We start from the raw sequence: 27,554 nt of genomic DNA, 5'->3' as shown, positions 1-27,554 counted from the left end.
TTTCTAACTTTATGGGTTAATAGGGAAAAAAGGAGGGAAAAGAAGGAAAAACTAAACACTTAATACTTTTAGAACATATCAAAAATCCATAACCCCTATGAAGTATTACTAAGCAAAAATGGCAGAACACAGTAGTTACAGGCATATGAACTCTACGTATATATAAGACAATGGAAATTTGAATGTATTTTTCTCCTTAAGTTTACTTTAGGAGGAGAAAAGACTATGCTTAGAATAGTGAACTAAGAATCTGAGAATCTAGATACTAATTCCTGCTCTATTTTAGAAACACTGTAAAAATTTCTAAATCTCAAGACTCTCAACAGTAAAATTAAGGAGTAATTTTTTTTTTTTTTTTTTAGGTAAAAAAAAATTGGGCATGGAGCCCAATGCAGGGCTTGAACTCATGACCCTGAGATCAAGATCTGAGCTGAGATCAAGAGTCAAATGTTTAACTGAGCCACCGAGATGCCCCAGATTAAATTATTTTTAGGGCCTTCCATTCTAACATCCCATGGCTTACTCTGTTATTATACTTGGCAAGGATATATTCTACTAGTTGTTTTATGTAGTACCAAGTACACTGTACCTTTATTATGACTTTCTAAAAATTGCCATGAAAATCATGATCCATTATCCACATTCAGTACCCTTTCTCCAGGCCTCCTATACCATTTGTTTTAAAGGCCATTTTATTCCAGGAATTCAGTTCCACTTCTAGGAGTTTCTTCTACAGAAATACAGTGCTAGAAAATACGTACAAAGATATGTGTAAGAATTTTTATTGTAGCATTGGTAGTAAAACAATTTAAAACAATGGAAATAACCCAAATTTCCGTCAATGGGAATTAGTTAAACAAATGATGGTATTGCCATACAGCATTCAATGGTTTCAAAGAGGTTGATTTATACATAATACCTAAAAGTTAACAGACTCTCTTCTCTTAGCAAAATATTGTAAATTCTCTAAAATCCAGCCTCTTAAAAACCAGACATCCTAACATCCCCTTCTAGTCTTTCATGTGTATTAACTACTTATACACGTTAAAGCCTAGTACAATGAACTGCACAAGGAGATATTCAATATATGTTATCCTTTTCTTCACCCTTCAAACATTATAAAATCTAACTGGTTTCTCTGGCTCTAATCTCAACAGATTCTCCAAGCCATTCTGGACAATAATTTTCCTAGAACATCAACTTCATACTATCATTCTTTTGCTCAAAAACTTGTCTACTAGAAAAATTTAAACCCCATATAGCTTGACCATCACACAACAGCTTCACTTTACCTTTAAAACCTTACCCCTCGTACCTCTCAAATAAGAGCTTACCATGCCATACTTAAAAGTCTGCCTCCTCAGTCATTTGGAGATGCTATCCATATTACTACCTTTATGACTGATCATTTCCAAGTGTAATTCTCATCCTCTCACTGCCATCCCATCCAAACCTACTCACATACTTCAAATACATATTGCACACTAATCTTTCACAAAGCCATTTTAAATTAACTGTTTACTAATCTGTGTCCTTTGAATACCATCTTGGAGTGATTTTAATATTCACACATTCACACACACACACAGACACACACACACTGAACCTAACAGAACAGTCATCAACTTGACACATATGTGCTAAGAGTGAAGTAGATTTTCAATAATTAGTTGAGGAATGGGATATACAACAAAGTTTAAACTATACAAGCACGTACTTTTCTGTAATTTATTTAATTGAAATGCCTAAAGCAATTTCTGGTATATTTCCCAAGCTTTCACAATGTAGAAAGACAACTTAAGAATCATGGTATAGAATTACTGACCATCGATTCCCTATCCTGTACTTTTCATCTCTGTAACCTATCTATTTTATAACTGGAAGTATGTATCTCTTAATACCCTTTATCCATTTTACACATCCCTCCATCCACCTCATCTCTTGTAACCACGTTTGTTCTCTATATTTAAGAATCCATTTTGTTCATTCAGTTGTGCATTTTTTTAAGATTCCACATATTAGTGAAATCATGGTATTTGTCTTTCTCAATCTGACTTACTTCACTTAGCAGGATACCCTCTAGGTTCACCCATGTTGTCGTAAATGGCAAGATCTCATTCTTTTTTATAGCTATTATTCTATTGTGGGTGTGTACATACATATATCTTTATCTATTGATAGATACTTGGGTTAACTTCCATAAGAAGTTTCCAGATGAAAAAATACATCATAGGGAATATAGTCACTACTGTTGTAGTAACTAACATTATGGTGACAGACGGGGACTGCACTTATCATGGTGAGTAGTGTGTAGAATTGTCAAATCAGTATGTTGTACACCAGGGCACCTGGGTGGCTCAGTGGTTGAGCATCTGCCTTTGGCTCGGGTCCTGATCCTGGGGTTCTGGAATTGAGTCCCACATCAGGTTCCCCACAGGAGCCTGCTTAGGTCTCTGCCTATGTCTCTGTCTCTCTGTCTCTCTCAAGAATAAATAAAATCTTTAAAAAAATATATGTTGTATACCTAAAACTGGTATAATATTCAATAAAAAGAAAAAAAAAAGAAGAGTGCAAGACAATCCCTAAAAAAGGAATTGAGAGCCACAGTGTGAAATGGGAAACAAAAGGAGTAGCACCTACCTTAAGCCTGGGGATCTATATAGTTTGAAGAGGAAAGGGGCAAATATTGAATCAACCCCTAACATGAGTGAACAATCTAGATTACTCAGGGTCTACTTCATTTGGTGTTCTGCTTTGATTTATAGTATTTGGTTTGTGTTCACCAAGAGGCTTCTGTTCACAATCTGAAATAATTTATTCAAGACGGATGCCTTGGTGGCTCAGTGGTTGAGCCTCTGCCTTCAGCTCAGCATGTAATCTCTGGGTCCCCGTTGAATACCACAACCAGCACCCTGCGGGGAGCCTGCTTCTCCCTCTGCCTGTGTCTCTGCCTCTCTCTGTGTCTCTCATGAATAAATAAATAAAATCTTTTAAAATAAATTAAAAAAATAAAAAAACTTGATCGTGAAAGATAAGAATTTATTTAAGAGTTGCTGGTAGGGATGGGGAGCATGATTAGAGGTAGAAGGAAGTACCAAAGAGGAGCAATAATAGAAAAAGTAACACTGGGGAATGCTTTTAAGTCTATATCATACATATATAAACAATAGTTCACTGGACCCTCTAAGCAAAATACAGAGACAGGAAAAAAAAACATGGTATAGTGAACAACTTAGTACCTATAGCTACCCACTTTTCTTAGAAGTTCCATAAAACAAGTTTTAATTTTGTTAATATTTCCTTGTTTGTCCTAAATTTGAGTTAGCATACATTTCCTACTACACTTGATCTTAGCGAAAAGTAATCATACACTTCCTACTAAAGAGAAGAATCTCTTTACATACAACTCCCAGTATTTCATAATTTTTACTAATTTTTTGGTTAAATATCTCTTCCACATTATGAAGTCCAAGGACAGCGTCTAAAGACAAAATTGCAAAAGACTCATTTAAATAAACTTCCCAAATTCTCTAACCACCAAATCATATCTCCTAAGTTTGTGGATTTTTTTTTTTTTTTTTTTTTTAGGATTTTTATATCCCATGTAGGCAGAAATGAAAGGAAGGAGAAAGAAAAAGATTCTTTTTGTTTCTTAATCTCAAATCCTTCATTTTATATTTTCAAGTTTAATCCTATTCTAGTTGTTAAACAGATTGTTGTTAAACCCCCATATTGTTCCAGCATCAGCTTAAAAATGTATTCACCATATAACTCGTTTCAGATTCCAAGAATCACAAAGAATCTTCTCTCAATCAAAATAAGACTTATAGTAACTGGCTTCAAGATTCCCTACTAACCACAATTCTCCCAATAGAGCTCTCTTAACTTTCCCCAATCAAAACTGTTCTATACAAAGTAATCTTTCATCATCTAGCAGAGAACAGCTAGAACACTATCAAAGTTTTTTGAAATGAAATTTGTTTCACTCGAACTTTCTACCCTCCTTGCTTTCCTACAATTTTACTCATAACATCTCAATTCAATTACAACTGCCTAGAGTTGCTTCAACGAGTCTGTCTCACTCAGAGGTTCTACTTAGCTAGGTTTGCCCAATAAATAAACTTAAACACTTAGGCTTGAAAGCAGCATCTTTAAGGTTTCAAAAATATACATCTATTAAAAGTCAATCTATTCTTATACTTTAATAATACACTATTCTCTAATATGAATAACATTTATATATATAAATTAAGAATTCTGATACTCTTAAAAATTCTGATACTTTAAACATCCAAAAAGTGTCTTTCTAAACTTACTAGTGAAAGAACCAACCAAAACATTTAACAGCATATTATCATTTGCTTAATGTTTGATATGCACTAAGTCGCTAAGCATGGTAAGCTGCTTTATTTTTCTTTAAAAGAACATCATGCTTTACCCATCACAAATACTGCCTTGAAAATGTTTTAATGGATAAAATTATCAATAGCCATGTTATAATGGAAATGATGACAAACCGTTCATTTTTAAAATGGCAGGAGAATAAAAGAACTAATCTTATTATCATAATGGAAATATATCCATTCTTGTACTGAATCAGGTATTACTCTGAGACTAAGTTTTAGACTATTTTACCTAGCCCCATAACAGAAAACATTTCTGAGTTATTACTGTTCCACTTACAAGAACTGGATTAACCCATTTTTGGCTGCTGAATATTCTCCAAATTTGTAAAATAACACATTAAGGAAACATCTGGGTTCTTATGACCCCAAATGTCACCCTCACCCCAACCTTCAACTTGTTGGGTATCATAAAAGAAAAGACGGCCAAAGACAATGCAAAAAAGATAGAAGAATGCACTCTTCACTATTCCCAAAGCCATGTCCTGCAAGGAATACAGTGATGATCACAAATGAAAAACAGACATAAAATGTTGGCAAAGTTGGGGCAAAGAGAGAGAGAAAAAGGTGGGCATTAAATTGATAATAAAATTGCTATGTCTCCAAAAACAAAAAATGGGTTCTAGTCTCCTGGTTGGTTGCTAATATTTACTTTAATCGATGCATATACATTTTTTTTAAAGATTTTATTTATTTATTCATGAGAGGCACACAGAGAGAGATTGAGAGAGAGAGAGAGAGAGAGAGGCAGAGACACAGGCAGAGGGAGAAGCAGGCTCCATGGAGGGAGCCTGACGTGGGACTCGATCCTGGGTCTCTAGGATCACACCCCGGGCTGAAGGTGGCACTAAACCGCTGAGCCACCGGGGCTGCCCCGATGCATATACATTGATTAAAGTCTACATACAATATAAATCTGCACTTTCCACCTATGCAAAAGGTTAACAGCTAGCTGGCTACTAGCCTACTGCTATACAAACAAAACCTACCACTTTATATTTAAGGCATTGCTATCATGTCCCACAGGCTCCTCAAATCCAAACCAAAAACATCACCTCTCTTCCCCCTGTAATTAGCTGTTTCTCTTCCTATATTGCTAAATACTTAGCAGTATCTAACCTTCTAGCATGTCTTCACACTAGTGATTTACTGTTTAAAAAAAAACGCTGTAAAAATATCTATTTCCATTTCTTTTTAAACCAATATATAAATATTCATTTATGTATGTTTATATTTTATTTTCAAATAGAGGATTTTGGGAGTCCCCAAATGAATATCAAAGTGAACAAAGATGTAGAAAAATGTGCCATTACTTGGTCTTTTCAACAAATGGTTCTAGAATAATTGACTATCCATATGGAAAAAAAAAAAAAAAGAACTTCAATCCATACCTCGCACTAAATACAAAATTAATTCAAACTGGATCCCAGATATATGTATAAAATCTCAAACTAAAAAACAAGGAGAAAACCTTGGTGACCTTGAATTAGATAAAGATTTCTTAGGCTCAATACCAAAAGCACAATGCATAAAACAACAACATGAAAAACTGGACTTTATCAAAATTAAAAATTTCTGCTCTATCAAAGACATTGTTAAGAGAAAAGACAAGTCAAAGACTGGAAAAAAAACATTTTCAAATCACATATCTTATAAAGAACTTATATGTATCAAGAATATATATAAAACTCTCAAAACTCAATAATAAAACCTAGTAAAAAAAACTTTTTACTTAAGTAACAAAACAACAACCCAACTTAAGTAAAAAACCAAAGACTTAAGTAGACCTTTCAACAAGGAACATATATAGATATGCAAATAAGCACACAAAAAAATGTTGAACATCGTTAATCATTAAATTTAAAAGTGTATATATACCTCTATACACCTATTAGAATGCCTAAAACTGAACAAACCAAGTGTTGGCAAGGATGTAAAGAAACTAGAACTTTCATATACTGCTAGTTGAATATAAAATGGAAGAACCATGTTGGAAAATAGTTTGGCAATGTTTTAAAAAATTAAATATAGAGGTACCATATGATCCAGCCATTTCAATCCTAGACATTTACCCAAGAGAAAGGAGGGCATGTGCCCATACAAAGACTTATATATAAATGTTTATATCAGTTTTATTTTTATAGATCAAAACCCCTACAATCCAAATATCCATCAACGGTAAATGGACGAATAGTGGGACATTCATACAATGGAATACTACCCAGAAATAAAAAGGAATGAACTACCGATACTTACTACAACATGGATGACTCTAAAAATAACTCAGCTGAGTTAAGCTAAACAAAAAAGCATACTGTATGTGCTCATTTATACAAAACTCTAGAAATTTAAACTTTTACAATGAAACAAACTAGATTAGTAGTTGCCTAAGGCAGGAGAGGAGACAAGAGAAAGGATTACAAAGGAGCACTAGGAAACTTCTAGTGGTGATATGCTCATTATCTTCAGTGTAGTGTTTCACAGACAGGTATATACATATATCAAAATTTATCAAACTGTATCCTTTAAATTTGTGCAATTTATTATATGTTAATTATATCTTAATAAATTATTAAAATTGTTAATAAAAAGTAAATTTTCTCTGTTCTTTGGAAGATCTCTTAAGAAAGGATAAAAATTTTAAAAATTAAAAAAAAAGAAAGGATAAAAATTATGAAATAGTATCTGCCTAAAAAAAATGAAAAATTACAGGGATCCCTGGGTGGCGCAGCAGTTTGGCGCCTGCCTTTGGCTCGGGGCGCGATCCTGGAGACCTGGGATCGAATCCCACATCAGGCTCCCGGTGCATGGAGCCTGCTTCTCCCTCGGGCCTATGTATCTGCCTCTTCTCTCTCTCTCTCTCTGTGACTATCGTAAATAAATTAAAAAAAAAAAAAAAAAGAAAAGAAAAATTAAAATTAGGGGGCACCTGGCTGGCTCAGTAGGTGGAGCATGGGACTCTTGATGTCAAGGTTGTAAATTCAAGCCCCGCATTGGATATAGAGAAAAAAAAAAAATCTTGAAAAAAAAATTTTTAATTACTTCTAATGGATCCTGAGGGTATACTAATGGTTAGAACATATCAAATATAAATAAATATGTATACACATATATCTATGATTTTATAATACTTTAAAAAATACTTTTGGAGGATATTAGGGAATCAATTCATATTTTGAACACTGGCATACAAGGAGGATCAATCAAGCATTATCATGCCTTTCCTATGACTCTACCTCTGAGTAACCAAATAGTAGATATTCGAGAGTCTCTTTATCGCTAGTAAATGAAATCACTGAATTAGAATATGATCATTTGAACCCCTACTGAATTACCAAATGTAGGCATTGCATATATATGGCTAATTTCACAAAAAGAGAAAACCATGTATGAACTTCTTAATCAAACAACACACCATTACCTATAATAATCCCACCAAAAAATTTTTTTAAATAAACTCAAAGGAAGTCTGATCAATCTCTTAGTCCAAGTAATTTACTGGAAATAGAGGACAGAGAATATATTACACCTTTAATTTTTATGAAAGATACTTGAGACATCAACCAGTTGCAATGTACAATGTTGATCCAAAGTACAGCTTTAAAAAAAAGTACTTACAACTTTAAAATATATAAACCAAAAACTTCTCAGATCACTGGAAATCTGAACACTATAATTAGACATTCAATTCCCTATCAAGGAATTATTTTGTTCTTAAATGTGATAAAAGCATTATGATTATGTTTTAAAAAGTAGAAAGAAAAAAAGACCTTTTTTTTTTTTTCAAGATGTTATTTATTTATTCATGAGAGACACACAGAGAGAGGCAGAGACATAGGCAGAGATCCCTGCAGGGAGCCCAATGCGGGACTCAATCCCAGGACCCCAGAATCACACTCTTAAGACCTTGTCTTTTAAAGACACTTATTAATGTATTTATGGATTACATGTTATGATTCTGGGATCTGTTTCTAAATAATAAGATAAGGAAGAAGTGAGTGGGATTATAAAAGAAATAACACTGGGGGGGAATCCCCGGGTGGCTCAGCGGTTTGGCGCCTGCCTTTGGCCCAGGGCGCGATCCTGGAGTCCCAGGATCGAGTCCCACGTGGGGCTCCCTGCATGGAGCCTGCTTCTCCCTCCTCCTGTGTCTCTGCCTCTTTCTCTCTCTATCATAAATAAAAATAAATAAATAAATCTTTAAAACAAAACAAAACAAAACAAAACACTGGGGAACCTGGGTGGCTCAGTGGACTAAGTATCCAACTCTCAATTTCAGATCAGGTCATGATCTCATGGTCATATGATCTAGCCCTGCCCTGGGCTCTGCACTGGCCAAAGTCTGCTTGGGATTCTCTTTCTCCCTCTGCCCCTCCCCCCTGGGTTGTGCGTGCACATTCTCTCAATCCCAAATAAATAAAATCTTAAAAAAAAAATATTATTCATGAGTTAGTCATTTTTGAAATTGAGTAATGAGTAGAGAATGGTTCAATATTCTATTTGGTCAGCTTCTGTATATACTTGAATTTTGTATAATGAAAAATAAAATAATAAAAAATAAGATATCTTGTTGAATTCACTTTCTATTTTTATGTACATCAATATAAAAATCCTAAATAAATAAGACTGGCATAGGTCAAATTTCTTCTCCTATACTGTCCTCGTCCTTTTTTGGTATGAATATTCTATTAGCTTAGAAATATAAACTAAAAAAAAAAAAAAAATATATATATATATATATATATATATAAACTAAAAGTTTCTTTCTACTAAAAGTTTATATAAGATACAAATAATTTGTTTCATAAAGGTTTAGGTGAACTTTGTAAAACCATCTAGGCCTGATAGCTACATGTGGAAGGGAGGATTTCCACAATGTTTTATCTTTTGACTTGTAATTATACAGCACCATAAGCTGCATACTGATTTATCTGCCATTTACTACAATTTGTTTCATGACTTGGTATATGGTCAAATTTCATAAATATTCTGTGTATTTATAAATGTATATGATCTAATAATTAGGTGTGGAGTTCCATAAATGTCCATTGGATCAAACTTGTTAACTCTTTTATCCAAATCTTCCATTTTACTAACATTTTATTTACCTGATTACCTAGGTGAATAAAATATTAACAGCATTTCTCATTCTAAATGTCAATTTTTTAAAATATATATTGAAGTTACATATACAAATTCATGATTTATATTTTCCTAGAAATATTTTGGCTTTCCTAATGAATTATTTCATTCCTACTGAATGAATTTCTTAATCCCTGATGTTTTTGTCTTAGTCTAATTTTTCTTAAAATTAGTCTATTTATGACAGGCATTTTTTTGGTTCTTCATTTTAAAATATTTTAGACCTATTACTCATAAGCAGCAGTATAATTATTTGTTTGCTCCCTTTAAAAGAAATCCTATCCTGGAGTCTCCATGTTTTTTTTTTTTTTTTTCTCACAAGTGTACTGTTTACATTTCTTCTGATAATTCAAATGATTTCCACCATCTTTTGCTTTTAATATACTATGCCTTTAGTTTGCTTTTCCTTTTTTTTTAACTTTTCCTCAAGCTTTTAACAAGATTACCTGAAAGTAGAATCAGTATGATTATTCTCTTAACAATAAGACCTCAGAAATCTTTTACTCCAATCACCACCTCTCCTTTCTTACTCATTATTTTCCAGTATATTTAATCCTTGTGTATTTATTGTGTTGTTTTATACAGTAAGGTTGCCAAATTAGGCTACATGTTTACCAATTCTTTAACTTTGCATCTTGCATGCTCTTCTACATCCTGAGTTCAATTTCCTCTTATAAAGTATATCTACCTTCAGTAGTTCTTTCAGTAATGGTCTATGAGTAGTAAACTTTCCATCTCTATCAGCAAAATATATTTCTCCATCACTTTAGAATAATAGTTTTGAGTTATTTTATTCTTCCTTGGCACTTTGAAGATATTAATCTATTAGTTTTGGCCTCTATTCATGCTCATGGTAAGTCTGCTAAACTGCCATCCAGTTATGATTGACTTGTCTCTCTGGTTCCTTTATTACTTTCTCTTTATATTAAATGCCCAGAAATTTCACTATAATGTATCGAATTGCCCCATTATATTCCTTCTACTTATAGATTGTTTGTTTTTAGGCACAGTCACAAAAAAGATAGAAAGTGATCTGAGAATGACTATTTTCTTAATTCTCCCAAAGACTTCAAAACTAACTCAAACTCCATGCTAAAAGTATGAGGCATTAATTTATTACATACAGTGGATGCCCTAGGGTAGTGGTTCTCAAATTTTAGCATGCACAATACCTGGAGAACTGGATTCTACCCAAGGTTTCTGATCCATAGGTCTGGGGTCCTGCCATGAATCTGCATTTCTAACAAATTCCCAGATGATGTTAATGTTAATTCTGGTGGTCAGGTAATCATGATTTAAGAATCACTATCTTGGAGTGCCTGGGTGGTTCAGCTGGTTGAGCATCTACCCTCAGCTCAGGTCATGATCCTGAGGTCCTGGGATCAAGTCCTGCTTGCAGCTCTCTGCTCAGTGGGGAGTTTTGGTCTCTCTCCCCTCCCTCCACTTATGCTCACTCACTCTCACTCACTTTCTCTCTCTCAAATAAAATCTTAAAAAAAAAAAATCACTGTCTTAGGGATTATTGGTAATCATCTCATGGAATCCCAGTTGATAAGAACCACAGTGATTTGTCTTGCTTCTTAAATGTAAAGATTAGTATTTATCATCAATTCTAAACAGAATTTAGCTCTAAATACTGCTCTCTCCCACTTCTTTTTTTTTTTTTTTTTCTCTCCCACTTCTTCTAGAATTCCAACTACATAAAATAACAGCATCTAACAGTCCATCATCCTGCCAGAACTGCTTCAATTTATTTTCACACAGCCCTCAGGCTAAAACCAAAATTTGTTCATATCATCTCCCCTACCCAAGATAGTTTACTCGCTCCCTTATACCTATAGGAACAGTTCTTTATGTGGAGAGATATATGGATGTGCTTCAGAGTACATGCATACTTTTGAGTATTTACATTAGGTTACACATATTTTTCATAATACTACGAAATAGGTCTGTAATCTAAACACATTAAAAATTGCTGACTTAAATTCAAATGAGTCGATATGACACATAAAGCTTTTCCTGATCCGTGCCTGCCTAATCTATCCTGGAACCACCCTACACACATCATGCTTCCAAAATTTCTTCATTCTACACATACTACCTCCACCCAGAAAAGAATGCCCAATAGGCCTCTCCCAGGTCTAATTAACTTCTTCTCTTCCCAAGAGGTCCAATACCACCTCCTCCAGGAAGCCTTCTCAACCCACTTGAGAGTTAGTTGCTCCCCTTTCTATTCTCTCTCAGCATCTTATACAAACATACACTATTAGACTTCATCCTTCTAATTAGTGGTCCACAAAACTATCTTCCTTTGTAAGAATATGAGTTATCTCCAGCAAGAACTTAATCACCATTTTTAAATCCTCATAGTAGATACTAAAATGTTGTTAAATAAATAAACATGTTGCCAAATATAATTTTTCTTTGGACTCTATAGACATTTTCTAGAATGTACTAAGAATTTTCATGTCTGTTTTCATGTAGATTTTCAAGAGAACCAGAGATTCAATGAGAGTAAATGGCATCTAATCTAGTTTTGTTCTCACATTTCTCCACAAAATACTTCAAAGCCTCAAAGCAAGGATTACGCCCCTATAAGGTCTGATGCCTGCATTATCATTACAACCAAGAGAAAAACATCAGAGGGATAATCAAATCTAAGAGTTCAAAACCATCATTTAAAGAAAAAAAGGACTCATTTTTCTATCCAAATCTACTTGCTTCATCTACTTACAGATGTGCATATTACAAATTCTGAGAAGATTCCTTGACATTATTTATTAAAACACCCAATAAAATCCCTTTACAAAAGTATACAAAATCCCTATACAAAAGTGAGTGGCTCTCTCCAGGGACAGAGAGTGGAAATGTGAGGAGCCTGAGAAGGTCTTTTGCTTATTACTTTTCAAATGTATCAGTTTATCATATGAATTTTTAAAAAATAATACATCACTCTAGCAACCAGTAAAACATAATGGAAAGTTAAAAAATAAGCGCCACATCCTATGTCATACTATTAAGAAAACAGCTTAATTATGTAATTAATATTTTTCTTACCAGATTTAAGACCTGAAATTTTGAAGATGGCACTTGGTTTCCCATTTGTGACAAATCCTAGGAGCTGCCATACAGGCATTCCACTTGAATCAGGATAGGAAAAGTAGACAGATCCTCCCATTCCCTCAGGAAATGGGATTGTTCCCAGCATAAAAACCACAACATGGTTGATATTTTCATAATCAGGCAAGTCAAAAACAAATTTATCCTCTGCCACTTGCTGTGCAGCTGTTTGCACCTAGAAAATAAGAAACTCGTCTTAGTTCAAGAGTTTGATGAGTTTCTATAACCCTTAACGTGTTCCTGTAAGCTGTTATCAGGTACAATTATAGTCGTTATACCCAGTATAGCCTTGGGTTAATCTGTTAGTCTATATGGAATATCCAAATATACCAGTGTCAAATATAAAAAGAATATATATATTCAGCCTTAAAATGATCGTTTAATGAATGTAACCTTTAAAAAATAGAACTAAATTATTTCAGAAGTGCCCTCAAAGGAATTTACTTACATAAGTAAATCACTACCGCTTCAGAATGTCAAAGAAACGAAAGGCTGTTCAAAATACCACACCACCAAAACCTTATTCTCTAGGTAGGTAAAGAAGGTAAAGCACGGGGAATTAAAATGGGTAAGCAATCTAGAAGGAATTAGTTAATCCTCATTATTTGCAAATTCCATATTTATTAATTTGCCTACTCACTAGAATTTATTTGTAAGCACAAAATCGATATTCATTGTACTTTGGTCATTCATGAACAGGTTCGTGTGCAGAGCAGCAAAAATCTGGAGTTGCCTAATGCACGTTTTCCTAGGAGAGGTGGAAAAAAGTTAGCTGTGCCTTTTTTTCTGCTCTCATACCATAAACAAATGTGCTTTTCACAATTTAGTGCCATGTTTGTATTTTGTGTTTTGTTGGTGATTCTGATGTTTAAAATGTCCAAGCTGAAATGCTGGCTAGTATTCCTAGGTCTGAAACAGCTGTTATGTGCCATGCTGAGAAAATGTTACATAAGTTGCATTCAGAAATGAGTTATGGTGTCTTGGCTGTTAAGTTCAACTAATGAATCAACAACACATTAAACAGAAACATGTAGAAAACAAGGTTATGTAATGATAGGCTGATAAAAACTGTCATCAGAAGCCTGAAAAAAATCTAACTCTGTATTTCCCCTAAAAGCAACAAATCAGTATTTACCAACTGAGGAACTGAGTGTTCACACTGACTTCACAGAACTGAACTGCTGTGAATAACGAGAATCAACTATATAAAAAGCAAAAATCCTACCTTGAATATGCTGAGTGGGAACCTGTAAAAGTTTCCTCTTAACTCATTTCATAATCTAATTTTCTGGTCTAGAATTGAATGTCAGTTTCTAGAATGAGATCTTATCTTAAAGTTTGAGAAATCTATTTCCACAAAGAAAACTCATTTTATCCACTTTCAGAAAATGATGGATAATTGCTGTATCACATCCATTAGCAAAAATGAAGTATTAATTCTGAGGGCACTCAGGTCAAAAGGCTGTCAGGAATTTACGTATACAAAATTTTTTGGTTTTCTTTTTAATTGCTTTTGACACTGCATTCACCGTAACACCAAATCTGAATTACTACCAGTATTTTAAGACTGTAAATGGTCAAATCTTATTACCTAGAACGTAACCTTTTTTTGTCTGCTAATAGTTGCTGTTGTACTAATATTTAGCTTTTTTCTTTTATAATATCCTTGCCACTACAAAGAAACTTAAAATCGTTATAGTTGTATTATCAATCAAGTAATAGTTGTCCTAAATTTATTCCCAAGAGACAAGAATGAATGCTCTTAAAATCAAGTTCTGATTCCCTCCTCTTAAGTTTTCCAACCCCATTAAAAACTGTCCAGTTTAACATAGAGAATAAAACAAAAGAAAAACATAAATATAAAACCAAACTGCCTGTATTAGTATCAAATCCGATTTCACCAGTTTTTGGCATGCACATAATCTTAAAAACATATAAAATGATGGTATTTACAAGCCATGAAATAACCATCAGGCAAAATAAATATCTGTTAAATGTCAACTCTGTACCAAGCACAAGACATTCTGTAAATCTGTATTATGACACACTAATCCTTAACCTTAGGGAAAAAGAAAACTTTAAGAAAAAATTTTCAAGGAATGAAACTGAGTTTATAAACTTAAATAAGTAGATTTTTCTAGTTAGATAATGAAGCTAAGTTTTGGATGTCTCCAGGTCTATTTGCCCTTCATTTTGATTAACATGTTCTCCAATTAACAAAGAGTCAAACACCTCCTAAAAATCTCATCTTTTAGGAACTCCTACTGGATATCCATTACAGAGGTTAGGTGTTAGGTAAGTAGACACAGGTTCTACTTTAACTAAATTTCCTTCCAAGTTAGTTGACAACATGTGATACTTGGAATCCATGTGGCCTTTTCTTTATAAAAACACACAGAGGGGCTCCTGGCTGGCTCAGTGGTAAAGCATGTGACTCTTCATCGCAGGGTGGTGAGTTCAATCCCCACGTTGGGTGTAGAGATTACTTAAAAATAAATAAAAATAGAACACACACACATTTTAAATGTCATTCATCAACGACACTCACTCATCAGAGTCCCACACTCATCCCAGGCTGGTCCTTTCATTTTCCCTGCCAACAGCAGGAGACATCCAAAGTTATCTCACCAATATTACCAATTACCACCATCGCCAAAGTGGCCTCCCAGTTATTCGAGAGCCAGACAAACTTTTTGAGGCTACTCGTTTCCAATTTATCTTTGTATTTTCTTGGCACTGTGTACTGAATACATTACCAACAGTTGATGAAGACTGTAATTCCACAAATGGGCTGCAAAATTTAACAAAGCAGGGCGAAAAAATAAATAAATAAATAAATAAAGAACTCTGGATGTAAAGGAGTTAAGTTTGAAAAAGATTCCCGGGTGGTTTCCAAAGAGGCAAGCAACATTCATCCCCTAGTTCACTCCTAAACAGTTCCAGGTGCTGATCTCATTTAACTCTCATTATCTGGCAAGGCAGGTTATTATCTCTTTTGACCAATGAGGATTTTCGCAGGCCACGACTCACACTTAAATTTAGGCGTCTTTATCAGCCACCTTCCAATTACTTTAAGCATATTTTTTTTACTGGGGTCCTTCCACAAAGACCCCAAAGGTATACATGCCCCCAGCACCACCTTCTTTCAGAAACAGGATGTTAGGGAGTAGAGTCAAACGCCAGGTGTACCTCTAACTCACTCCGCGAGCTCAGACAAGAACTTACATTGCCAACGGAGCTTACGTTCCTCAACTACAAAATAAGGATTTTAATAACCACCCCACGAGTTATGAGGGTTAACTCTGAAGTGCTCGGTAAGCGCTACCCGGAAGGCTGAAATTATGAGAAATGGACAAAAGCCGGGCATTGCCAGGCGCAGGGATGAGGCACGCTCGACAAACAGCCCCTGAAGTGGCTACTCTTCAAATGACTGCGGAGCTGAGGGCGGAGGAGAACCAACACCCCAGCGCCCACTCGCCACCCTCCCATTTAGCTGGAAAGTACACTGCGGGGCTTTCCCCGCGTCTCCGCACCAGCGCACCCTCCCCTTGGCGGGCCTCGCCCTCCGGTGTCCTGCCCCCTTCCTGATACCACCCGGCCCCATCCTCACCAGCCTCCCTGCCACCAAGCAGCCAAACATGGCGGCGACTCCGCTCAGCCGGCGGGGACCCGAAGCCGGCGACTACGAGTCCTCGGGCTACGGCCCTAGTCGAGCCCAAGAACCTTCCAGAACATGCAGGAGGACGCCTGCCCCTCCACTACATAGCGACTAGGCCAGCGGCAGGAACGCCTTCTGCCCCCGCGACCTCTGACCCCACGTCCTAACCAGCACGCCCCTCAGGCGGCGAGTACTTCCGGAGCTTACGCCAGCCGCCCCCACTAAGGGAGAAAGACGGGCCAGAACCAGTATGAGACTACAAGTCCCAGAGGGCCATGCGCCGGGTTCCGGGAGGAGCGTCAGGAGGATCTGGCTTTCGGGATTGACGACGGTCCAGATCCCAGGTTTTCAAACTCAGCGCCAGTAGGTGTTTCTCATGTTTGTGTGACATTTTAGAGGTTACAGCGTCCTTACAACAATCACTTCACTAGGTCCTGGCAAAAACTTTATGAGGTAGGTACTGCTGTCTCCATTTAGGTATGTGAGTGACCAGCTCCCAGTCTACACGGCGCTCAGTGTCGGAGCTTGAATCCAAGTCCGGTTTCAACTCCAGGCTCTCTCGGCTCCGCACTGTCGCAGAAGCACTAATTTTCAATCAGCTGTTTGGTACTTATTGACAACTTTATTGTTATATATTACATATTATTTATATATAAATATGTATACAGGTATAGAAATATGTAAATCTTATATATACTTATTATATATTAACATGTATATGTTGTTGTAGTAAGTTGTTATTCTTTTCAGCTTCACTTAACTCCCCCATTTATTTTCTGTAAAACTGTAAGCAAGGTCTTATAGAATTTTATAACTTTGTCTCCATTTGTAAAATAATAATTGTACCTATCTTATAGGGTTGCAGAGAGTGAATAAAGTGAATTGTGTATAGAAAGCACAAAAGAGGGACACCTGGGCGGCTCAGCGGTTTAGCGCCGCCTGCAGCCCAGGGCCTGATCCTGGAGACCCGGGATCGAGTCCCACATCGGGCTCCCTGCATGGAGCCTGCTCCTCCCTCTGCCTGTGTCTCTGCCTGTCTCTGTGTCTCTCATGAATAAAGAAATAAAAACTTAAAAACACATAAAACACACACACAATAAAGAGGGCACCTGGGTGGTTCAATGGTTGAGCATCTCCCTTTGGCTCAGGTCATGATCCCAGGGTCCTGGGATCAAGTTCCACATCAGGCTTCCTGCAGGGAGCCTGCCTATGTCTCTACCTCTCTCTGTGTGTCTCTCATGAATAAATAAATAAAATCTTAAAAAATAAATAAATAAAGAGGGGCGCCTGGTGGCTCATTTGATTAAACATCCAACTCTTGATCTTAGCTCAGGTCCTGATTTCGGGGGTCATGAGTTCAAGGCCCATGTTGGGCTCCCCACTGAGCATAGAGCCTACTTAGTTTTTTTTTTTAATATTTTATTTATTTATTCATGAGAGAGAGAGAGAGAGAGAGAGAGGCAGAGACACAGGCAGAGGGAGAAGCAGGCTCCATTCCATGCAGGGAGCCTGATGTGGGACTCAACCCTGGGTCTCCAGGATCAGGCCCTGGGCTGAAGGCGGCACTAAACCGCTGAGCCACCCGGGCTGCCCGAGCCTACTTAGTTAAAAAAAATAAAGAAGACATGAGATGAGATTCAGAGTACAGGATGGTCAACCAAGGGAAGTGATAAAGAGAATTTTAAAGGTGATGGCAAAAGGAAGTCCCAGGACATATGCAGAGAGCTATCAATCCAGGGACCATCTGGAGGGGTTTGTTTTTTCAGGGGGAAAAATAGAAAATATAACTATTTGATACTTTTGACATGAAAAATTATACAGAGAGGTGTTTTATGGATGGATGAAGATTTAGCATCAATCAGATAATTCAAACTAAAACAGAAAGAGGCCATTTTTAGGCCAATAGAAATAAAATTGTACAAAAAAAGAGTGACTTGGCACAAAATAATATATACATGAATGTTTTGTTCCCTATGGCTGTTGTAAGAAATTGCCCCAAATTTGGTGGCTTAAAAGAACACATATTCTAAAAAAAAAAAAAAAAAAAAAAAAAAAAAAAAAAAAAAGAACACATATTCTTTTACTGTTCTAGAGGTCAGAGGTTGGACAAACTCACATCAGTAGAGCCACAGTTTTCCCAGAAGCTCTAAGATAAAATCCATTTCTTGCCTTTTTCAGATTTTAGAGCTGTGTTCCTTAGCTTATAGCCTCATTCATCCATCTTCAAATTCAACGGTGTAACATCCTGCTCCATTCCTTACATTGCCTTCTTCTCTGTACCAAATTTCACTCTGTCTTCCTCTTACACCAATATTTGTAATGGCATTTAGGGTCTACCAGGATAATCCAGAATAATCTCCCCATCTCAATAGCCTTAACAATTATACCTGTAAAGTCTCTTTTTCTTTTCTTTTTTTTTTTAAGTCTCTTTTTCCATGTAAAGTAACATTTCCAGGTCCCAAGGATTAGGACCTGACCATTTTGGGAGGACATTATTCAGCCTTCTACATTATCTTAATAAAAACTCCAAATGTAGATTAAATTAAAATTGTTATTTAACTACGTTAAGAAGATAAGAGAAGAGGAAGAGGAGGTATGGGTATGGACAACTAAAATCCTCCTCAAACATAGTCAATGTATATCAAAACGAATGAATCAAAAGAGAATAACAATTGCATATTAGAATGATCAGGTAAACACAGGAAGAAATAGCTAAAAACTTAGTGCTTGCTTCTGTGGAGTAGAACATGAGCAGAAAACTACTGTTTTTTGTGTAAAAGCCTTTTTATCCTGTTTCACTTTTTTTTTTTTTTAAGATTTTATTTATTCATGAGAGACACACACAGAGAGAGACGCAGAGACATAGGCAGAGGGAGAAGCAGGTTCCACGCAGGTAGCCCGACGCAGGACTCCATCCCAGGTCTCCAGGATCAGGCCCTGGGCTGAAGGCGGCACTAAACCACTGAGCCATCAGGGCTGCCCCTGTTTCACTTTTTAAACTATGTGCCTATATTATTTTATAATTACTATAAAATCTATAAAATCTAATTTTATAAAAGTGAAAAAAATGAATCAGACTAATCTCTAAAATTCCTTGCACTGCCATGATTTCATGACTCTTTAACATTATTGTTGAAATCACCAGCATCACAGCCTCTGAAATTCTGATGCCTAAAACAAACACTATCAGGAAATCATCAATAAAAATCATACTGGTATAAGAACTTCAGCTCAGAAAAAGACATACTGGTGATTTGAAACTTTCCAAGTGACAGTCTCTCATGAAGGGAGATCTGAGTGGCTTTCCCGTTGCTTATCTCATCGCCTATACCAGATTGCAAAAATATCACAAATTCTTCTTCTCCCTGTGTCCATGACCTTGCAGTGTGACTTTGCAGCTTCTCACATCAAGAGATGGAATCTATGTCTTCAGCCTCCTGGCCTTCTTACCTGATTTGATGGAAAGAATGCAGAAGTGATGTGCCAGTTCCGAGCCTAGGTCTCAAAAATATTTGCAAGTGTCTGCTGTAGTTCTTGGAACTTTGACAGTCTACCACAGAAACAAACCAAGGATAGCTTGCTGGATAATGAAAGAAACCTGGCCCCCGTGCCTCAACCAACAACCAGTCAAACCCTAGTAGTCTGTTCTCTCCTAGGAACAGAGCTACTAAGCTGATTTGCAGCTGACCAGAGACGAGTGAACCCAGTCAAGACCAGAAGGACCACTCAGCCAAGCTCAGCCAAAATAGAATCATGAGTTAAATAAATTTGAAATGTTTTGTTATGCAGCAAAAGCTAACTTCTGTGTGGTTCCTTCACAATTTGTGATTACTTTTTATTCATTAATTTTCTTTCCCTGTAACAATTACTGGTAGTTATTATCTATTTAACATCCACTTCCCTCTTCTTTCTTGTAAACAGGTATCCATCCATTTTTTTTTTTTAAGATTTTATTTATTTATTCGTGAGAGACACAGAAAGAGAGAGAGAGAGGCAGAGACAGACAGAGGGAGAAGCAGGCTCCATGCAGAGAGCCCCGGTCCCCAGGATCCGGCCCTGGGCTGAAGGCGGCGCTAAACCGCTGAGCCACCGGGGCTGCCCTATCCATCGTATTTTTGTTCAGGAATCCATCCCTCTTCCAGGAGGCTCAGAGCCCCAGAGGAAGACTCTGCTTAATCTAACCAACAATTTTCCTGTCCCTTTGCAGTGGTAGGTTTAGACTCAGTCCCACGACCAAATTCTGGTCAGTGAAACCTGAAAGGAAATCTGCTGGGGGTTGCTGGGATAGGTTTCTCACTCTAAAGAAAATCACATGACGAGATGATCACTTTTTCCTTCTATACATTGACATAACTGAAAGTGACACCTGAAGTTGTAGCAAGCAACCATCTTAAAACTTCAGAGAAAACGATCTGACAAAAAAAAAAAAAAATGTATACAAAATTTTAGGAGTTTAAATTTTAAACATTTTTAGCAGTTTTAAATTTTGCATCAAATAAAAAAAAATTAAACAATGGCCAATATTCAAAATCAATGACTTTCTGACCACCTACAATGTAATGGTTTTAGAATTGAACACAAAAACACTCCCTCAACTCATTGCACACAATATTAACAGAAATCACCCAACTTGCTAAATTTCACATCAGCCTGGGGTAACTGAAACGGAAAAAGTGAAATGAGTCTGCTTTCATTCACCTAAAGTTTTGTTCTGTCTCAGAAAATAACCACAAAATACCAAGAATTTTTTTAGAAACCCATCAATTAAAAATTTTTTTTTAAAAAAACATCAATTCAATACCAAAATGATAGTCATTTTCTACATAGCAAGGGAAACCCACAGATGATAAATGAAGTTAGGAGAAGTTACACATTTTATAGTGTTAGAGCTATATTCTAAAGAAAAAAAGTTTAAAGGTTTTATTTATTTATTCATGAGAGATGCAGAAAGAGAGGCAGAAACACAGGCAGAGGGAGAAGCAGTCTCTTCATAGGGAGCCCGATGTGGGACTCAAAACAGAACTCCAGGATCATGCCCTGAGCTGAAGGCACACGCTCAACTGCTGAGCCACCCAGGCATCCCTAGAGCTATATTCTATGGGTAGAGACCATCTAGCACCTTTTTTTTTTTAAGTAAGCTCTACATCCAACATGGGGCTTGACCTCATGATCCTGAGATCAAGAGTTCATGCTTTACTGACTGAACCGCCAGGAGGCCCTAATGTGGGTCTTGTTTCCAATCTCTTAGACTCATTTTCCCTAGATCAGTGTGTGCCAGAGTGTAGGTTAAGATGATTACTAGGTTCTTGATGGGATGAGCACTGGGTGTTATACTGTATGTTGGCAAATAGAACTCCAACAAAAAAAATATACAAAAAAAAAAAAAAAAAAGATGATTACCAGGTTGTGCAATCAACTTAGTCACAACCACATTACCAAAAGCAAAAAAGAAAGAAATAGAAATGTTAGAATACATCATACAGGAGATCCCTGGCTGGCTCAGCGGTTTGGTGCCTGCCTTCAGCCCAGGGCATGATCCTGGAGTCCCGGGATCAAGTCCCACATCGGGCTCCCTGCATGGAGCCTGCTTCTCCCTCTGCCTGTGTCTCTGCCTCTTTCTCTGTCTCTCATGAATAAATAAATAAATAATCTTAAAAAAAAAAAAAAGAATACGTCATACATGATAAGTGTATTGTTTCATGGAACTTTTTGTTTTGGTTTTATATATATGTTTGTGTAGCTGGGATACTATAATCTATTTCTTACTGTAGGGTGTATTAAAAAAATGTTTTTTAAATTGCTCTCCTAGATGATGCAATTAAGCAGATGACTATCCCCTTTTGCCTCAAGTGAGTTTTAAGGCTTTAAGCACTTCTGTACAATATGACCATCAGTTCTTTTTTTTTTAAATAAATTTATTTTTTATTGGTGTTCAATTTACCAACATACAGAATAACACCCAGTGCTCATCCCGTCAAGTGCCCCCCTCAGTGCCCGTCACCCATTCACCCCCACCCACCTGACCATCAATTCTTTAGGCCTCTACCCTTCTCAAGCATTTGCTTAAAAAAAAATAAAAATAAAAATAAAATAAAATCATTTAATTTCTATCCAGCCTTTTCCCAGTATTCTGTAGGATGATACACCTAAAGTCATATTCCAGTCCTTTCTTAGCCAAATTGTTCTTTCCTTCTAAATGCCTCAAGGCTTCATCGTACTTGCCATCTCTGCAATAGCAACCATCTACTCTCCTTTGTAGATCTCTTCACACTTAGGTCCCTGCCTACAGAGCACAATACGGCTCTCAGCCTCTGCCCTATTTCCTATTGCTGAAATCAATGTGGGGAGAAGTGGAAAATCACTCTATTCATTTTACTTAAAAGGACCGAAGAAGACCAAGATAGAGCCAGAAAGAGACTGATAAAAAGACTAAATAGTTTTAAATAAATGAGAACCCCTATTAACAGAATTGGTTCTGAGAAAAGGGAGGCACAGGACCTCATGTCAGCCCCAGGCAGGAACAGCTTCATAGGTGTGTGACCACTGCAATAAGTACAGGGCACTGGGCTCAGAAAGAACTAAGTACAGACTTAGTAAAATGTCTCCACCCTTCCCATCTTGACATTCTTAGTAATTTTCTTTGAACTTGGATTTTGTAAGTAAGCTCCAATGGGACAAGGTAAGTGTGTTTTCCTCTACAATTGAGTAGGCAGGGGTCCTGACAACCCCAAGAGGCCATGTTTTCAGTTTGAACCAGAACTTGGTTTGAACAAAGACAAAAAGCATTTTAAGAAACTTCAACAACAACAACAACAAAAGAAACTTGAACAACTAAGGAACACTATTCCTGCTTGTTACTTCATTACTTCCTTGTATTAGTCAACCATTTAATACTGAAGATAACAGAACAAAATGGGGACGCCTGGGTGGCTCAGCGGTTGAGCGTCTGCCTTTGGCTCAAGGAGTGATCAGGGGGCCAGGATTGAGTCCCACATGGGGCTCCCTGCAAGAAGCCTGCTTCTCCCTCAGCCAATGTCTCTGCCTCTCTATTTCATGAATAAATAAATAAAATCTTTAAAACAACACCACAGAACAAAAAGGAAAGATAGGACAATGGATAGTTGTTTTCCTTTGTCCTAAAATCAGTAAGTCAAATGCAGAGAATGTTGGTAGAATGTGTAATACCAGTAAGTGAAATAAAAGTTACTTTTGTGGGACACCTGGGTGGCTCAGCGACTGGGCACCTGTCTTTGGCTCAGGGTGTGATCCCCCCAGTCCCAGGATCGAGTAACGCACCGGGCTCCCTGCTGGAGCCTGCTTCTCCTTCTGCCTGTGTCTCTACCTCTCTCTGTGCCTCCTATGAATGAATAAATAAAATCCTTTTTTTTTTTTTTGTTACTTTTGTGCTGCATTTTCACTGTACTGGCAAGAACTAAATACACATTTAAGTACAAGCTACAAAATGCTAGTTGCATTATTTCAATTTGGAGTTCAATGCTTTTATGTTTGCAGTGAAAACTCATATGAAGATGATCGGCAAAATTCAAGCTAATATAAAAACTTAGAATGGTGTTTTTACTTAGAATGGCATTAAAAGCAAATTTTAAAATATTGTAAGTTGAGAAATCACAGAAAAAAAATATTTTGTATTTTTCAGTCCCCTTAATGGCACCTTTTTCCTGCTTTTTAAACAAGAGGCTTGCAATTTCCTTTTTCAGTGGGCCCTGCAAATGACCACTAGCATCCTATTCCTCTGGAATTATTCTATATTTCTTTCCCAAAGAACTGGGTGTGAGGTCCATTAAAGTACAGGGGGCTTCAGGAAGACGTCATCCTGAAATCCATAGACAAAAATTCTGTGTCACTCACCCACCCAAGCTCTGGAGCACATCATGACTTGGACTCTCTTGGAAGCAATGAGCATAGTCTTGGCCTACATGGACAGTTATACTGCTTATTAGTACCTCAACTGAGGTGGGGGTGCAGATTTTTCTCAGGACGTAACAGTTTGAGGCAATGTTCTGGCTTGGTAGTGGTGACTGAAACAGACTGGCACATTAGTGGCTAGGACTCCAATGCAAGTCGGAGACATGATGGTAAATTACAGGCCAGAACCAGCATCTTTCTCCCTGCCTACGACACTCAGGTCTCATGGTAGCAAGTAAAATACTTCAAATATTGCTTTTCCTTTTTTTGGATATGCAGTTACCACTGGATCTTTTCATTTTATGCTCTGTACTTCATAACTCCTCATATTCATTTCCTTTTGACACATTCCAAGTAATTTCTTAGGATTTTTTTCCGGGTCACTAACCTCTATTCAGTTGTATCTAACTAGAATCATTCACTTTTACTTCATTTTTCACTTCTGAAGTTTCTATTTGTTTCCTTTAATAAATCCTCCTGGTCAGTCTTCGTATTCTCCTACTGCTTGCTCATTTTTGAGATTGCATTTTATTCTTTTTATTCATTTTGACAAATATTTGAGTACATATGTGCAAGGCGCTGTTCTAGTGCTGGGGTTATACCAGCAAGAGTGAAAAAAAAAATCACCCTTATAAAGACTACATACCCCAGTAGAAGGAGAAATACAGCCAACCAAAGTAAATTATGTAGTATATTAGATGATCATTTAAATGTTCAGTAAGAAAGCCAGGAAAGGGTGGAGTACAGGGAAAGAGAAAATAATTTTACATGTGGCTCTTTTACATTTTCTGCTAATTACAGTATCTGACGTCTTTGGTGGTCTATTACATACTGTTTCAACTATCACTCATAGCACATTTCATTGCCTATCTGGTGATTTCATGAGTTATTTGATCTAAATTTTCAGCATCTTAGAGGAGCCTCCTGAAGTGGTTAGTTTCAGCATCTGGAATCCACAGCAAGAGTAGGCAAACTATGGTTTTGAACCAAATATGGCCCACTGCGTGTTTCTGTCCATTTTATTGAACACAGCCAGGCCCATTCATCTATTGTCTAGTCACTTTCACATTACAGTAGCAATGTTGAATGGATGTGGCAGAGAATATATATAGCCCACAAAGCCTAAAACATTTACTATCCAGCGGTTTACAAAAAAAGTTTGCCAACTGCTTATCTACAGATACACACAGGAATTAGTGATAAAAGTAAAATGGGTACCAACATACACTGTTGGAGCAAGTGGTACAATATTACTAGAAATACCCTCTCATGAACTAATTCTGACAGAGGGTGTAAATCACCGAGAGATAATGAAGACTTGTACACTGAGCTGTAACTCAAAATTTTGTTCATCACAATAGCAAAAAACCGAGGAGCAATGAACACATCCAAAAAGGTGTTCAATACTAGTACATTCATGGAAATCTATGAGATTTATAAAAACAAGGCTCACGAGAATCTCAAAACTTGATATTCAGCCTTGTATTTTACCTGGCACCCTTCATTTTACTTCCTATCTTATGATTACTCAGGTTTTCTTTATTCCCTCTGCTTTAGGTTAACTTCTCCATATGTCATGTTGGTGCTAATTCTTTGGGGGATTTTCTGGTCTATCAGGCTCATTCTTGCTGTTTCTTCTTGTTCATAAACAAAGCACCTTATGTTTGGAACAAAAAGATCCACTACTCTGATTCCCTCAATCTACTTCTCTTAGCCAATATCTTTCTAGAAAAGCAGATGGAACACTGTACACACTCATTTCTTTCATTCTTCAACTGCATTCAAGCTTCCATGTCTCTCACTTGCTCTAATGGTAATATTTCCATTGGTTACTAATGGTCTAGCTACAAACCAAATAGTATTTTTTAACTGACTAGACAGCTCAGTTAATTCATTATGTATTCCAACTCTACAGATTTTTATTATTTATTTTTAAAAGATTTTATTTATTCATGAGAGACAGAGAGAGGCAGAAACAGGCAGAGGGAGAAGCAGGCCCCTGGCAGGGAGCCCGATGCAGGATTCGATCCCGGCACTCCGGGATCAGAACCTGAACGAAAGGTAGATGCTCAAACAGTGAGCCACCCAGGCTTCCCCAGATTTTTAAATATAATTACTATAAAGTTATTATAGAAGAAACACAAAGACTTAGGAAATACAATGTCTGAAATATAATGTCTGATACATAAATGTCTGATATGTAACAAATGAGGTCCCTAAGTGGCTCAGTCAGTTCAGCGTCTGCCTTTGGCTCAGGTCATGATCCCAGGATCCTGGGATCAAGTCCCACTTTAGGATCCTTGCTCAGCAAGGAGTCTGCTTCTCCCTCTACCACTCCCCCTGCTTGTGATCTCTCTCGAATAAATGAATGAAATCTTTATAAAAAAGAAGCAACAATGTATTTAGGGTACATCTGAGTACTATTCCAGCTGCTTCACTTATTTAATCATTTGATCCTTAATAACCCTATGAGGTAGGTATTCTTATCCCTGTTTCACACAAGAGGAAACTGAGGTAGATGTTAAATTACTTAGCTCAGCTCATGTTTGCAGAGCCAAGACTAAAGTCCGCTTAATCCTAGAGCTTACACTTAATCACTACATTATATAGCTTTCTTCAGTTAAAAGGACTACAAAAACGATCATTACAAAAAAGAAAGGGAATACTTTTATTACTTTCAACATTTCTTTTTATCACAATGAAAATAAACACACAGCTTTACAAAAATAAATTTTTATTAAAAGCAGTAGAGTCTGAGCAGAAGACAGTACAAAGAATGTAAACAATGTAAACATCACTACATTCAGCTCAGCCTGATTGAATGCTGAAAGACAACTCTAAATGCTCTATGTGCCCTTACTAGCAAGATACATTAATTCTATTATACACAGAAAACACACTCTAATTTTGATAAGGAAAAAATATTTTATCGAAGTCGGTCCCAGCGCCAAATACTGGCATCATCACAAACAGCTATAAGAATACTGCTATCCCTGCTAAAACTGGTTTGTCGAATAGCAGCACCACATTTATGATGAGTCAGTGTTGTACATCTAGGAAAAAACAAGACAATAGGTTAAAAGCCATTCATAAATATTGTCAGTAGCAAATTAAACCAACGAATAAGAAAACAAACGGATGTTCCAAGTCATATGGAAAGCATTTAAAATATCACTAAGAGCTCAATCTCTAATTTCATAACATTTGGGTATATTTTAAATTAATAAAAAGAAAGGTGTAACTTGTCACCAAAGTACTCATGATAAACAGCCATTATGAGAATAAAAAATATTTTTAAATAACTG

General features: G+C 36.6%; 2 protein-coding genes and 1 long non-coding RNA gene across 7 annotated transcripts in view; 1 reads left to right on the top strand and 2 right to left on the bottom strand.

Annotated features, from left to right (window-relative positions):
- HIKESHI (heat shock protein nuclear import factor hikeshi) overlaps positions 1–16,544 on the bottom strand; it is a 39,408-nt gene extending 22,864 nt beyond the window's left edge. For 2 of the 4 annotated variants that reach the window (XM_072794943.1, XM_072794944.1), the window contains exons 1-2: positions 16,276–16,495; positions 12,603–12,840 (exon numbers count right to left, since the gene is read on the bottom strand). In XM_072794943.1, coding sequence (XP_072651044.1) covers positions 12,603–12,840; positions 16,276–16,305 — 268 coding nt within the window. In that variant the 5' untranslated portion in view covers positions 16,306–16,495. Of the gene's footprint in view, positions 1–12,602; positions 12,841–13,305; positions 13,414–16,275 lie in introns of all 4 variants that reach the window. The other 2 variants (XM_072794945.1, XM_072794942.1) reach the window with 2 other exon arrangements.
- A 39-nt stretch (positions 16,545–16,583) lies between these two features.
- LOC140615112 (uncharacterized) lies at positions 16,584–20,122 on the top strand. The gene is made up of 2 exons (XR_012015787.1): positions 16,584–16,776; positions 19,709–20,122. It is a non-coding gene; the product is annotated as an uncharacterized lncRNA (long non-coding RNA).
- Positions 20,123–26,966: 6,844 nt separating this feature from the next.
- EED (embryonic ectoderm development) overlaps positions 26,967–27,554 on the bottom strand; it is a 29,893-nt gene continuing 29,305 nt past the window's right edge. For both annotated transcript variants that reach the window (XM_072794940.1, XM_072794941.1), the window contains one exon: positions 26,967–27,302. In XM_072794940.1, the coding sequence (XP_072651041.1) occupies positions 27,176–27,302 (127 nt within the window). In that variant the 3' untranslated portion in view covers positions 26,967–27,175. The remainder of the gene's footprint in view (positions 27,303–27,554) is intronic.

Source organism: Canis lupus, chromosome 23, assembly GCF_048164855.1.
Source record: "Canis lupus baileyi chromosome 23, mCanLup2.hap1, whole genome shotgun sequence".
In the NCBI taxonomy this organism is placed as follows: domain Eukaryota; kingdom Metazoa; phylum Chordata; class Mammalia; order Carnivora; family Canidae; genus Canis; species Canis lupus.
This window is presented reverse-complemented; position numbering and strand designations above follow the sequence as displayed.